Raw genomic sequence first — 14,456 nt, 5'->3', positions numbered from 1 at the left:
TTTACACACTTCACAGCACTCACCAAAGCACATACCCTCCCCAATGTCCATAACCCCACCCCCCTTCTCTCAATCCCCTCCCCCCCAGCAACCCTCAGTTTGTTTCGTGAGATTAAGATTCACTTATGGTTTGTCTCCCTCCCAATCCCATCTTGTTTCATTTATTCTTCTCCTACCCACTTAAGCCCCCATGTTGCATCACCACTTCCTCATATCAGGGAGACCATATGATAATTGTCTTTCTCCGCTTGACTTATTTCGCTAAGCATGATACGCTCTTGTTCCATCTACGTTGTCGCAAATGGCAAGATTTCATTTCTTTTGATGGCTGCATAGTATTCCATTGTGTATATATATCACATCTTCTTTATCCATTCATCTGTTGATGGACATCTAGGTTCTTTCCATAGTTTGGCTATTGTAGACATTGCTGCTATAAACATTTGGGACCATACAGCAGTCTTAATATACAAGGGCAATGAGAATTTACAAAATGATTTACACAAAAAAGGAGTTTACTCAGATCTGTGTTGTAGAAGACCCTAGATATAGTAGAAGGTAGAGCTTAACAGTGGGCAGAAGATTTGAAGATAGCATATTGGGAAGTAATAGTTTTCATTCACACAAAGATGACAATGGAGATGGAAAAATAAATTCAAGAAGTGTTTGGGAGGTAAAACTAACAGGGTCTGGGAATGTGTAGACATGAGTGGACAAGTGAGGATGTAGAACATGGGTCCTTCTTGGTTTGGCCAAATGGTAGAGGATGTGCCACATGCTGAAGCGGAGAAGAAAATGTCCAAGGGCCAACTATGAACTCACTTGAGAGTATTTCAGCTATACAAATGAAAATTTCATGGTCAAAGGATATGTAGGTTAGCCACCAAGAAGTGGATTCAGGATTGGAACCTAAACTACATCTGGTTGCAAAGCCAATGTTCTTGACCATCAAGGCACTAAAAATCTGAGGCTCTGTAGAGTTTAGAGTCTGATGGGAGATGTGAAGTCTGCTGAAGGTGAGAAGAAGTATAGGATACTGGACCTGGAGGAAAGTTCCTGTATAGCCCTCACCAGAAGCTATGGATGGCACCCCTGCATGGAATTCATCATTCCAGAACAATGTGATAGGATGGTGACATCACAAGGAGAAAGGAGTCTTCTCATCTCCTATACGCAGTTTGGGCCTGCTGTGGACTCTCCTCTTGTTCTAACACCTCTCCTGGCCTTAACATCCTATTGATCCCTGAGGAGGCACAGCTCACAAGGAAGCAACAGGAAAATCACCCTAACAGTCAGTGCCCGACTATGGACCCGGAGACACTAAAGGTTCACCAGCTGAGTATGGACTGACGGTTCCAACACAGCCTTTGTGCTTGGGTAGAGCCCATTGCAGAGGTGAGAAAGAAAGAAGCCAGCATACTGGTTCCTTTCTCTTTCTAAGAGTATTTCTTCTGTACCTCTACTCTTTTCCCCCAGAGCTGGCCCCAGACCCAGCACAGACAACAGAGGCAGCCCTCACCTTCCAGGTGTGTTTCTAGGTGTGTTACTTTCCTTCTTGCAGTGTGTTCTCCCAGCCCTACCTTCCCGGTAGCCCCTTCCATCCTCTAATACACAAATCATCACCACCTTCAAAATTCTAACTTCTTTCCCACACCATGTCTCTGGGCCTCTACATCAGCAGGGGTGCAGCCTGGTGAGATCGCAGTTGGGACGAGGCTCAGGAATGAGCACAAGTCTATGACATGCCCTTAACTCTGGAAAACCAATCATTTCTAGCAGCAGCTTCTCAGCTTGTGTTCACCTTGCCTGTCTATTTGATAACCGCAAAGAAAAACTGGTAAAATCCCATGGTCTTTCCTCTCATCATCATCCCCTTCCTCTGGCGTCATGGAGGCAGGGAGTGTCTTCTCTCCTCAGAGCAGAGTGTCCTGGGCCTCTCCAGGACAGCATTCAGAGAAGTCTCCAGGGCCACCATGATGTCTGTCCCTGCCTCCCGATCCTGCCCACCACTGCCATCCCTGCTGCTGACTCTGCTACTGAAATTCACAGGTGAGCTGGGGCTCAAGGATGTGTGACGAGGACTCCCCTATACTGTGTTGACCTTACCCGTTTACCTAGAATTTCCTGGGGGAGGGTTTTCTCTATCCCATCCAGAATTTATAGAACTAGATTGGAATGGTTCCCAGTTCCCAAAATCTCCCAGTGGCCGAGTCTGTTCCACACCCTTTTGTTCAGGGAATGGGCACATGCTAATAGTCACAGGGCTGAGCACAGCACACATTAGAGTGCTCCTCCCCTATCCCTTAGGAACAAAGAACCTGTCATTCCAATTTATTGACACCACAAAGACACAACTTCTCAATGAGGAAAATCATGTTGGAGAACATGAAATTATAAAGCAAGAAAATAATTCACAATGTTTTCATCCTAAGATAATCACTGTTAAAAATTTTCAGAAGTTTGCATGCTCGTGGAATATTGACCAGAAGTGGTCACTAGACATCTCTCTGGGTCAGTGAGGGAAGCTGAACCCTGCAGGGTCTCTAAGAGAACTAGGCAGTTCTGCCTCTGCTTGCTGAAAAAGCTAAAGAAGCATGTGGAGTCTCTTTCCCAAGGCCATTGGTCCATGTTGGCAGAGGCTTTGAGTCCCAGTTGTCACAGCAGACGTCTCGAGGGATTTAGATCAGATGAAAGAGGAACCCAAGACCTTTATCTGAGTATAAGCAAGGAGGAAGAAAGCTTGGATGTTTTAGGAAAAGGTAAAATATATGAGTAACACACCCACTAGAGAATGTTAGCAAACACATTTTAATGGGAATACCAAGCTCATAAAAATCTTTTCCAGAAAATAGACGAAACGCTTCCCTGCTCATTTGATGAGGCCATTATTACCTTGATAACAAAACCAGATAGATGGTACATTAAAAAAAAAAAACTACAGACCAATATGTCTCATGAATCTAAATGCAAGAATCCTGAGCAAAATTTGGCAAATAGAATTTCAAATGTGTAAAGTTATATACCATGACTAAGAAGGTTTTATTCCAGGCATGCAAAGCTGTTTTTACATTTGAAAAACAATCACTGTAATCCCTCACATCAACAAATTAAAGAAGAAAAATTGCATGATCATATCAAGTGATGCAGAAAAGTCATTTGACAAATCTAACACCCATTCATGATGCAAACTCACAGCAAACTAGAAATAGGAGGCAACTTCTTCAATTTGATGAAGAACATTTACAAAAAATCCTGTAGCTATCATTATACTTAGTGGTGAAAGACTGATTTTTTTTTTCGTAAGGTAAGGACTAAGGCAGGATGTCCCTACTCACAACTCTTATTCAACATAGTACTAGAAATTGTAGGAGAGAGAGGGACAGGAAGAAAGGAATGGAATGGAATGGAATGGAAGGAGAAAGGGAAGGGAAGGAAGTTTAAAAGGAAGAAAAAGAACTTCCCTTATTTGCAGATGATGTGATTGTTTACCTAGAAAATCCCAAAGAATCTACTTAAAACAACAACAACAACAACAACTCTGGGTTAGTAAGCATGTTCAGCAAGGATACAAAATCAACATAAAAAAATCAATTATGGGTGATCCATGGTGGATGTTTTGAGGGCAGCTGACCCGCAGCCTGCACGTCCCGGATCGCCTCCCCTGGAAGCCTGAGCCAGCTGTGTAGCTTTCTCCCTTTGTCTCATAACCATGTCCACCAACGAGAATGCTAATTCACCAGCTGCCTGCCTTAACAGATTCAAGAACAAGGGGAAAGACAGTACAGAAATGAGGCGGCATCAAATAGAAGTTAATGTGAAGCTGAGGAAAGTTAAGAAGGATGACCGGATGCTGAAATGGAGAAACATAAGCTCATTTCCCGATGATGCTACCTCTCCACTGCAGGAAAACTGCAACAACCAGGGCACTGTAAATTGGTCTGTTGATGACATTGTCAAAGGCATAAATAGCAACAATTTGGAAAGCCAGCTCCAGGCTACTCAAACTGCTAGGAAACTGCTTTCTCGGGAAAAGCAGCACCGCCCCCCCCCCCCCCCACATAGACAACATAATCTGGGCTGGTTTGATTCTAAAATTTGTGTTCTTCTTGGGCAGAACTGACTGTAGTCCTATTCAGTTTGAATCCACTTGGGCTCTCACTAACATTGCTTCTGGGACATCAGAACAGACCAAGGCTGTGGTAGATGGAGGTGCTAGTCCAGAATTCATTTCTCTGTTGGCATCTTCCTATGCCCACATCAGTGAACAAGCTGTATGGGCTCTAGGAAACATTGCAGGTGATGGTTCAGTTTTTCAAGACTTGGTTATCAAGTATGGTGCAGTTGATCTGCTTTTGGCTCTCCTTGTGGTTCCTGATATGTCTTCGTTAGCATGTGGCTACTTATGTAACCTTACTTGGACACTTTCAAACCTTTGTCGCAACAAGAATCCTGCACCCCCGTTAGATGCTATTGAGCAGATTCTTCCTACCTTAGTTCCTTACCTATCTATCTTAGCAGATACTTCCTACCTTCCTACCTTCCTAATTCTCCTGCATCACGATGATCCAGAAGTCTTGGCAGATACCATTTCCTACCTTACTGCTGGTCCAAATGAACAGACTGAAATGGTTGTGAAAACAGGAGTAGTGCCCCAGCTTGTGAAGCTTCTAGGAGCTACTGAATTGCCCATTTTGACTCCTTCACTAAGAGCCATAGGAAATATTGTCACTGGGACAGATGAACAGACTCAGGTTGAATAGATGCAGGAGCACTTGCTGTCTTTCCCAGCCTGCTAATGAACTTCAAAACTAATATTCAGAAGGAAGCCTCATGGACAACATCAAACATCACAGCTAGCCACCAGGACCAGTTACAGCAAGTTGTGAATCATGGATTAGTCCCATTCTTCACTGGTGTTCTCTCTAAGGCAGACTTTAAGACACAAAAAAAAAGCTGTCTGGGCTGTGACCAACTATACAAGTGGTGGGACAGTTGAACAGATTGTATACCTCGTTCATTACGGCATAATAGAAACATTGATGAATCTCTTAACTGCAAAGGATACCAAAATTATCCTGGTTATTCTGGATGCTGTTTCAAACATCATTTAGGCTGCTGAGAAACTAGGTGAAACTGAGAAACTTAGTATAATGACTGAAGAATGTGAAGGTTTGGACAAAATCGAGGCTCTACAAAACCATGAAAATGAGTCTGTATACAAAGTTTCATTAAACTTGATTGAGAAGTATTTCTCTGTAGAGGAAGAGGAAGATCAGAATGTTGTCCAGAAACTACCTCTGAAGGCTGTACGTTCCAGGTTCAGGATGGCACTCCTGGGATCTTTAACTTTTAGATTATATAGCTGAGGCAGAAAGTTGTTTGTTGTGTACTCTGGTAGAAGTTTGTCTTACTGTTTCTCTACTAAGAACTCTTTTTAAATGTGCTTTTTTATTGTAGCACTTTTTACAACAAAACTCTACTTGACCAGTTCCAAACTGTACAAACTGTATGAAGCTCCTCCTCTCGGTGGGTTTCTTATTTCTATGTGGAATCTCCTATCTGGCAGTGTCCTGTAAATAAAGATTAAATTCCACACTTTTCTTTAAAAAATCAATTATGTTTCTGTATACTAAAAAGACGTGACCAAGTACATTATCACCCCTCAAAAAAGAAAAATAGGTATAAATCTCCTATTATATGTATAAGATCTATATAAAGAAAGCTATAAAACTGATTAAAGCAATCAGTTTTAAATCAAAGAAGAGGGGTGCCTGAGTGGCTCAGTAGGTTAAGCCTCTGCTTTTGGGTCAGGTCATGATCTCAGGGTCCTGGGATCGAGCTCCGCATTGGGCTCTCTGCTCAGCAGAGAGCCTGCTTCCCCCCACCACCACCTGCCTCTCTATCTACTTGTGATCTCTCTATATATATCAAATAAATAAAATCTTTAAAAAATATCAAAGAAGAACTAAACAAATAGAGATACATCCCATGTTCATGGATGGGAGGACTTAATATTGTCAGGATACCCATTCTGCTCAACTTCATCTAAGGATTAAATGCAATCCCAATCAATGTAAGAACAAAGTATTTGATGGATATTGACAAACTGATTCTAAAGTTCATATGGAGAAGTTAAAGATCCAGAATAGCCAAATCAATGTTGGAGAAGAACAAAGTCAGAGAACAAAACTTACTAGAAAACTATAGTAATTGAAACAGTGGCATTGATGAAAGGATAGACACACAGATCAATGCAACAGAATAGAAAGTCCAGAAATACACGCACATAAATACAACCAACTGATCTTTGGGATAGGAGCAACAGAGTCTTTTCAACAGAGTGGCTGGAGCAATTGGACATCTGGACATCCATGTCCAAAAAAAAAAATTGATTCTAGACACAGACCTAACAATTTTCATAAAAATAACTCCAATGTAAAACATAAAACTATAAAATTCCTTCAGGATATCATAGAAGAAAATCTTGATGACCTTGGATATGGAAATGACTTTTTTATAAATAGACTTCATATTTTAAAGCTGTTTTAGGTTCACACCAGAATGGAGCAGAAGGTGCAGATATTTCCCATACCACTCCCTGTCCCCACACATCAGTCTCTCCCCTTACCAATATCCTCCACCAGAGTGGTACATTTATTACAAATGATGAACCTACACTAGTATGTCATTAACACCCAAAGCCCATAATTCACGTTCTGTTCTATACAATATGGGTTTGGACAAATGTATAGTGATATCCATTTTTATAGCATTATACAGAGTAGCTTCACTGCCCTAAAAATCCTCTGTATTCTGCTTATTTATCTCTTTCCACCTAACCCTGACAATAGTTGATATATTCCTGGTATCCGTAGTTTTGCCTTTCCCAGAATATCCTATTCTGGAAATACGATATTCTGCAGTACGCAGGTGTCTCCTTTTGACTAAGGTTCTTCCATATCTTTTCAGGGCTTACTAGCTCATTTCTTTTAGCACTGGATAATATTCCACTGTCTGAATGTACCACAATTTATATATCCATTCACCTACTGAAGGTCAGTCATCTTGCTTGCTTTCAAGCTTGGCAATTATAAGGAAGTTGGTATAAACTATGAGGAGAAATCTGTTCCAGGCCTCTCTCCTAGCTTCTGGTAGCCTCAGACCATCCTCAGATTCCCCATGTCTTCACATCATCTTCCCTCTGTGTATGACAGCTAAGCTAGAGCTGTGCCTGAACTCCTGGTCCACAGGAACTATGAAATAATATGTGTTTTCTTAAACTATTAAGTTTGCAGTAATTTGTTATGCAGCAAGTTCCTCTGTTTATACAGTATCTACTATGCTCCAGGCCAAGGAGTCCCCTTCCCCTCACCCCCTATGACAACCCAGTTTGTCATTTTCATACCTTCGCGCCAGTACATGTTGCTAAAAGAGTGTGTAACGAGTCCCACTTTGACCTAGAACCAGACCCTCAGAACATCCTGGGCCAAGACAAAGAACATGAGAAATGAAGCCAATTTTCTTTCCAGGAACTTCGGATCAAGAATTCCAGGTGACCCAGCCTGAGAGTTCAGTTTCAGTCAGAGCTGGAGAGATCTTGACACTGGGCTGCAACGTGTCTGCTCGTTCCCCAGCAGGGCCTGTCTTGTGGTTCAGGGAGAATGCGCAAGAACGAAAGTTAATTTACAATTTCAATGGAGGCCAATTCCCCCGAGTAACCCAAGTGGAAAACACAGAGTTCAACCAGACAGACTATTCCATCCGCATCAGTAACGTGTCGCCCAAAGATGTGGGCACCTATTACTGTGTGAAACTAACCATAGCGCACCCTGACATGTCGTATGTATCTGGTTCAGGCACCGTTGTATCTGTGAATGGTGAGTACAGCCTGACAAACTCCATCCCCTTGGTCTGTAAAAATAAATTTTTTAAAATCTGAAACATGTACCAAATCATCACTACACACTAGATTCTGTGCCCCTTCAATCACAAACCACCCTATAAGTTAGGTTCTGCAGATGGCACTATTAATTAGCCATCCTGTGGTCCCATGCCTACTACTAAATTAAGCCATGTTGACAGGCCATGCCCTGTCCTGACGGCCAACTCCACCAAGCCAGTGATGACATATGGCAAGGGAAACTCTCACATAAAAAGGCACCAAGTAGATATACTACGACTATAAGTGTGTACTTTATGATCCAAAAAGTGAGAATACTGGGACCTATGTGGCCCGCTGGCGTTCCTAAGATCTGGTGGACAATCCTGGGATAAGAGCTCTCCATTGAGTATCTTCTAACCTATATTCTGAGACCCAATTTCCATTCACTGACCCTTGTAGCCACATCTTATCTTACAGGTTCAGGATGAAATCATAACACAGTTTAGAGTTTGCCCCCTAAGCCCAATACTTACTGAGCCACAGTGAAGGGATCCACAGATAAACAGAATCTCTACAAACTTGCCCAAATCCACTCAGCCATTTCTAACTGGAATGTGATTGAGGCCTGGTGGCAGGTCTCTGAAGGACCACCACAGGGCACTCAGGGATCCCATTCCCCACAGGAAATCAATGAGTGAGTGTGGTCTCCTACTATGGATTCTAGGGAGCCAGGACATTAGAAGGATGGGGACTGATATCACCCACCCCCACATCTTGTTTGGAAAAGCTGTTCTGGAGGAGTTCAGTCACTGTCCTGGCTCTTGATCTTTCCCTGACCTGCCCTAGTCTAACCCCAGCTCTGTTGTTCTCTTCTCTGAGGACAACCAGTGTTTGCTACTTCTTGCCACTCTCTGTATTAATGACATTCACTATGTGAGATCAGTGTGTCTATCTGTTTTTCTGGGAAAACTAGTCTTCCTCTGTGATGTTCTCTTCAAGTCCAGTCACATTCCATCATACCCAACGGGCCATGAAAAATTTACATAAGATCCCTCAAGCTAAAAAGTGCGAGCATAGGCAGCTTACCCACCATTTTCTCCAAGCCTCACCGGCCAAGATTTTCTTGTCTCTCTAACCCACACCTTAGCCCATCTTTGCTTTTGATGGTTTGCCTGAAAAGGAGAGAGATTACCAGGACCTGACTAATATGGGGTAGTGATGTTGGTGGGAGTGGGTGTTGGAGATCAGTTGTGGGCCCTCCAAAATTGATAAGGTCCCTTGAGGTTCTATTCTCTTTTGTTTAGAAGAGGAAACTGTCTCTTTCTTACCACCCCCCCTTGACAGATAAGCAGAGGAGCGGCACTCTGCCTGCATGAACACAATAGTCCTAAATGGCTCCCCATTCTCTAGGTTTGTTATCTCTTGACTTGCCCTTTCTCCACACTTCTCAGCACTAACATCTCCACAAATTCACTTGGCTGCTTACCCTTCAGAAGAGATGAAAGTCAATCCCAAACTCCCTATAGCTATGAGATCAACAGAGGACACTTGGACCCATCTCCTAATGTGTTGAGTGATTTTTGGCATTTAGATGGGAGAAGGACTAGTTTCTCTCTATAAACACTATCAACGCATAATCCCAGTCCTCTCCCTCCCTGTCCTCTTCTTTCCCTGGTTAGGGGCTGGGACATGAAATGGGAGAGGTGATAAATTGTGTCCTCTGCACTGACTCACACACACCATTAAAATAAGTAATGAATGAGGCTCACCCACAATCTGGATCCAAGTTCTTCAGTCCCTCCTGGGCTAGAGCATGGGAAATAGGAAATAATTTTGCATTTCTTTGCAGGAACCACACATGAGATATTCCAGGTGCAACAAGCTGAGATGACACAGACTGTATCAGTTGGAGAGACAATCACCTTGAGTTGCAGTGTACCAGATTCATTCCCAAAAGGACCCGTCTTATGGTTCAAGGGAAATGGGCCAAACCGGGAATTAATCTACAATTTCAAAGAAGGCTTCTTTCCCAGAGTAAAAGAAATTGGACACCCCACCAAAGTTAGCAACACAGACTTTTCCATCCGCATCAGTGAAATCTCTCTTGCAGACGCCGGCACGTACTACTGCGTGAAGTTCAAGGAGGGGAAACCTAACACGGAGTTCCAGTCAGGTCCGGGCACCAAGGTGTTTGTGACTAGTGAGTTTGTCTCCTCCACCCCCTATTATGGGCTATCATTTCAGTTAACCAGTCCTCTACCCACTGAATTACTAGATTAGGCTATTATTGAAGATGCATTGTACATTTGATCTCTCAGCAACCTGTGAGTTAAGTGATTTACAGGAGGAGAAACAAACTCAGAAAGGTGAATTGAATGATGAGGGATATTTTGGTTGACATTCCAGTATTCAATAACCAGCCCCCAAGAGCTAGATGAAACCAATTAAGATCACTTCATGACTCCCTACTCATGGTTAACTCAGATAGGAGACTGGCTTAAGCCAATTTGTGTCCATAAGTGAAAAGGACAGACTTGCAGAAAACTCTGGGAAACTAATGCAATTCTCTCTCCTGTTGGCTGGGAACAGGAAATCAGTTTGCCCCAGGTGCTCCAGAGAAACATCTAATGACCATGAGGGGAACCAAGCTGAGGAAAAATCTGCTGTAGAGAAGTGCAAAGATGTAGAGAATGTGGGTTGACAACATTACACGGCCATATTGTTCCTGGTTCCCACCCCACTTCTGGAGCTCCAATAATAGGAGAGAAAACATCTCCTTGTCAAGCCAGTTTTCTTAAAGTTAGCATTGTCCTAAGGGATGCCAGGTGATAAAGTTCCCACATCCACAGAGCACTGAAGTACAATTTCCAACCATTTTTTTCTGTTCCTAAAGCCTTACTTATTCAATTTTTCTATTTTGTTATAACTTCTGAATTCTGAGCAATACCCAGCTTGAGAAATGATTAAATTCGTGATACTACAATACTACTATTTGTTGGGCATCTCCTGTACACGAAGCATCTCTTTCTCCCATATTATTGTATTTGCTGGCATAACAATTTAAGTATAAGAATGATTATTCTTACCATATGAGTGAAGAAACTGAGGCTCAAGGGAATTTAGGGGGACAGATAGTAGGAGAAAGTGGTAAAGTTGGTCTGGGCTCTCTCCAGCATGCTATATATATTAGTGAAGAACCTTTCCTTACAAGGGATAAAAATGAAAAATATTAGTATAATGGGATCCTGTAGCTGAGGAGGATTCTAGGTTCCTCACAGCATCCAACGCAGAGTTTTAGGACTAAGGTCTCAGGGCCACCAAGCCTCTTATTCTTTGAAATTCTCTCATCTCTATTCATCTCTGCCTGGTGTTTGCTGTGTATAGGCCTCATCCATATAATGGAAGAGGTAAGTACAAGAAATGTTGACATTCATTACCTCATCTTAGCAGTCAGGATGGAGAGAGAGCTTCTTATTCCCAGCCTCCACAAATGAATCCCAGAGAGTCATTTGAAATTGCCCTTCCTATGCCTTTCACTTACTCATTATTATAAAGGAGAGAGAGTTCTTGGTAGGGAATCCACCAACCCAATGACACAAATGTTCAACAGACTAAAAACGATATGGTGTCCACCCCACGTTCCAGCCCTTCAGGTAACATATGAGGAAGTGGAGACCCGGAGATTGGGTTTGCCTCAAGTTACACAGGGAATGGATAATAGAACTCAGATCTCGTACTCCCATAATCCTTGGGTTTCTAGCTTTGTCCTCCTAATGAGAAGACTCTAGTTAGAGTTGGAGGTGTAGAGGTACATGAGGATGATTTAGAGGAAAAATATTGTGAATAAGTTCCATTTCCCTGTTAAAAGCCAAAGCGTAAGAAATGTATTAAATTAATATCATTTCTACATAATGAATAAAAGGCATATATACATATAGTTTAAAATATTGAGCTAAGTGTGTTTGCTATGGTTGCTATAACTAATTGTCACAAACTTTGCGGTTTATAACTGGAATAGTTCTATGCAGATGGTATGACAGTGGGAGAACCTCCATGTGTCTACTCCCAGATACTGGCGAAAATTATTGTTTTTATATCACTTAGAGTAGTGACATCAGTAAAATGACAGACTAAGAAGTCCCCAACCCTTCTTCCATGGAGACAACCAAATAACAACCATCTGTGGACCAAAATACCTCTGTAAGAATGCTAGAAACCAACTGAGAAGCAGTGGTACCCAGGCCGATGGAAAACCAGGCAGGGATTCCAGTGAAAGCTGCAGGAAAGTTTGCAGAGCTTTGTACATTCGTATGTCACCCCCAGCCTGGTGTAGTGGCACAATTAGGAGGAAACCTCCCATACCCCCGCTCCCTCCTCAAGATAGAAGCAGAATAGACCGTGCATCAATCTGAATTGTCTGGGGACTGCCTGAGGGAATGGTTTCTGTCTCATGATTCAGAGCACTAGTGGGAACAGCAGAGAAGGTTAGAAGAGCAAATAATGAATCATGGAACACTACATCAAAGACAAATGATGTACTCTAATTTAAAAAAAAAAAGAATTAAAAAAAAAAAAGAGTGCTGAAAACAAGAGACCATCGAAGTGGCTCAGAGCTATAGATATTATGCAGTTCCACAAAATGGCACCAGGGGGCATAAGAGATTGCGATCTCCTGAGAAGAAAAAGCAAGCTTCTTAGGGAATTCGAGACAGCTAAAAAAAAAATATATATATAAATTTATATATATATATATATAACATTATATCAAAAACTAATGATGTATGATACCTTGGCTAATTGAATTTAAATTAAAAAAATTCAAATACACACACAAAGACAGTATCTTCAACAAATGGTGTAGGGAAAACTGTACAACAGCATCCAGAAGAAAATGGACCATCTTCTTACACCACGCACAAAAATAAATTCAAAATGGATGAAAGACCTAAATGTAAGCCAGGAAACCATCAAAATCCTAGGGGAGAAAACAAGCTAGCCACCTCTTTGACCTCCGCTGCAGCAACTTCTTACTAGACATGTCTCTGGAGGCAAGGAAAACAAGAGCAAAAATGAACTATTGGGACATTATTAAGATAAAAAGCTCCTGCACAGTGAAAGAAACAATCAACAAACCTAAAAAGCAACCAATAGAATGGGAAAGGTAATACCTAGAGGGTATTATGCTAAGCGAAATACGTCAGAGAAAGACAAATATCATATTACTTCACTCATGTGGAATTTAAAAAAAAAAAAAACAACAGATGAACATGGGAAGGGAAGGGAAAATAAAATAAAATAAAAACAGAAAGGGAGGAAAACCATAAGAGACTCTTAGCTATAGAGCACAATCTGAGGATTGCTGGAGAGGAGGTGAGTGGGAGGATGGGTTAAATGGACGATGGGCATTAAGGAGGGCATTTCTTGGGATGAGCATTGGTGTGATATGTAATTGATGAATCACTAAATTCTACTTGTAAAACCAATACTAGACCATATGTTAACTAACTTGAATTTTAGGAAACTGTCAACAAAACTAAAAGGCAACCCATGGGATGGGAGAAGATATTTTCAAATGACACTACAGACAAAGGGCTGGTATCCAAGATCTATAAAGAACTTCTCAAACTCTCAACACCCCAAAAACAAATACTCCAGTCAAGAAATGGGCAGAAAACATGAGGAGACACTTCTCCAAAGAAGACATACAAATGGCCAACAGACACATGAAAAATATTTAACATCAGTAGCCATCAGGGAGAGTCAAATCAAAACCACATTGAGATACCACCTCACACCAGTCAGAATGGCTAAAATTAACAAGTCAGGGAACAACAAACATTGGCAAGGATGTGGAGAAAGGGGAATCCTCTTACACTGTTGGTGGGGATGTAAGCTTGTGCAACCACTCAGGAAAACAGCATGGAGGTTCCTCAAAAAGTTGCAAATAGAGCTACCCTAACACCCAGCAATTGCCCTACTGGGTATTTACCCTAAAGATGCAAATGTAGTGATCCAAAAGGGCACAAGCACCCCAATGTTTATAGCAGCAATGTCCACCATAGCCAAACTATAGAAAGAACCTAGATGTTCATCAACAGATGAATAGATAAGATGTGGTGTGTATTTGTGTGTGTGTGTATACACACACCATACATACAATGGAATACCATGCAGCCATCAAAAAATGCAAAATCTTACCATTTGCCATTATGTGGATGGAACTAGAGGATATTATGCTAAGTAAGTGAAATAAATCAACCAGAGAAAGACAATTATCATATTATCTCACTGATCTGAGGAATTTGAAACACAAGACAGAGGGTCATAGGGGAGGAGGAAAAAATGAAACGATGAAACCAGAGAGGGAGACAAACCATGAGACTCTTCATCTCAGGAAACAAACTGAGAGTTGCTGGAGGGGAGGGGGGTTGGAGGGATGGGGTTGCTGGAGGATGGACATGGGGGAGGATATATGCTATGGTGAGCGCTGTGAATTGTGCACCCCTGAAACAAATAATACATTATATGTTTATTTTTTTAAAAGGGTCTGCAGAGCTCTCTGGGGTCTCTTTTA

At 41.8% G+C, this 14,456-nt stretch overlaps 1 protein-coding gene and 1 pseudogene across 5 annotated transcripts; both read left to right on the top strand.

Annotated features, from left to right (window-relative positions):
- The first annotated feature begins 1,138 nt into the window (after positions 1–1,138).
- On the top strand, positions 1,139–11,749 carry LOC116595149 (signal-regulatory protein delta-like). 5 transcript variants are annotated; one of them, XM_032351205.1, is made up of 5 exons: positions 1,139–1,395; positions 1,894–2,049; positions 7,530–7,877; positions 9,732–10,055; positions 10,472–11,749. In XM_032351205.1, the coding sequence occupies exons 2-5, from the start codon at positions 1,974–1,976 to the stop codon at positions 10,549–10,551; spliced, it is 828 nt and encodes a 275-aa protein (XP_032207096.1). In that variant the 5' UTR covers positions 1,139–1,395; positions 1,894–1,973; the 3' UTR covers positions 10,552–11,749. The 5 variants fall into 5 exon arrangements, with proteins under 5 accessions (XP_032207096.1, XP_032207093.1, XP_032207092.1 ...); XM_032351202.1 differs by having other exon boundaries at positions 1,140–1,395; positions 1,898–2,049; positions 9,732–10,082; XM_032351201.1 differs by having other exon boundaries at positions 1,140–1,395; positions 9,732–10,082.
- On the top strand, positions 3,574–5,516 carry LOC116595145 (annotated as a pseudogene).
- Positions 11,750–14,456: the final 2,707 nt, after the last annotated feature.

This window comes from Mustela erminea, chromosome 7 (assembly GCF_009829155.1).
Source record: "Mustela erminea isolate mMusErm1 chromosome 7, mMusErm1.Pri, whole genome shotgun sequence".
Lineage (NCBI taxonomy): Eukaryota > Metazoa > Chordata > Mammalia > Carnivora > Mustelidae > Mustela > Mustela erminea.
This window is presented reverse-complemented; position numbering and strand designations above follow the sequence as displayed.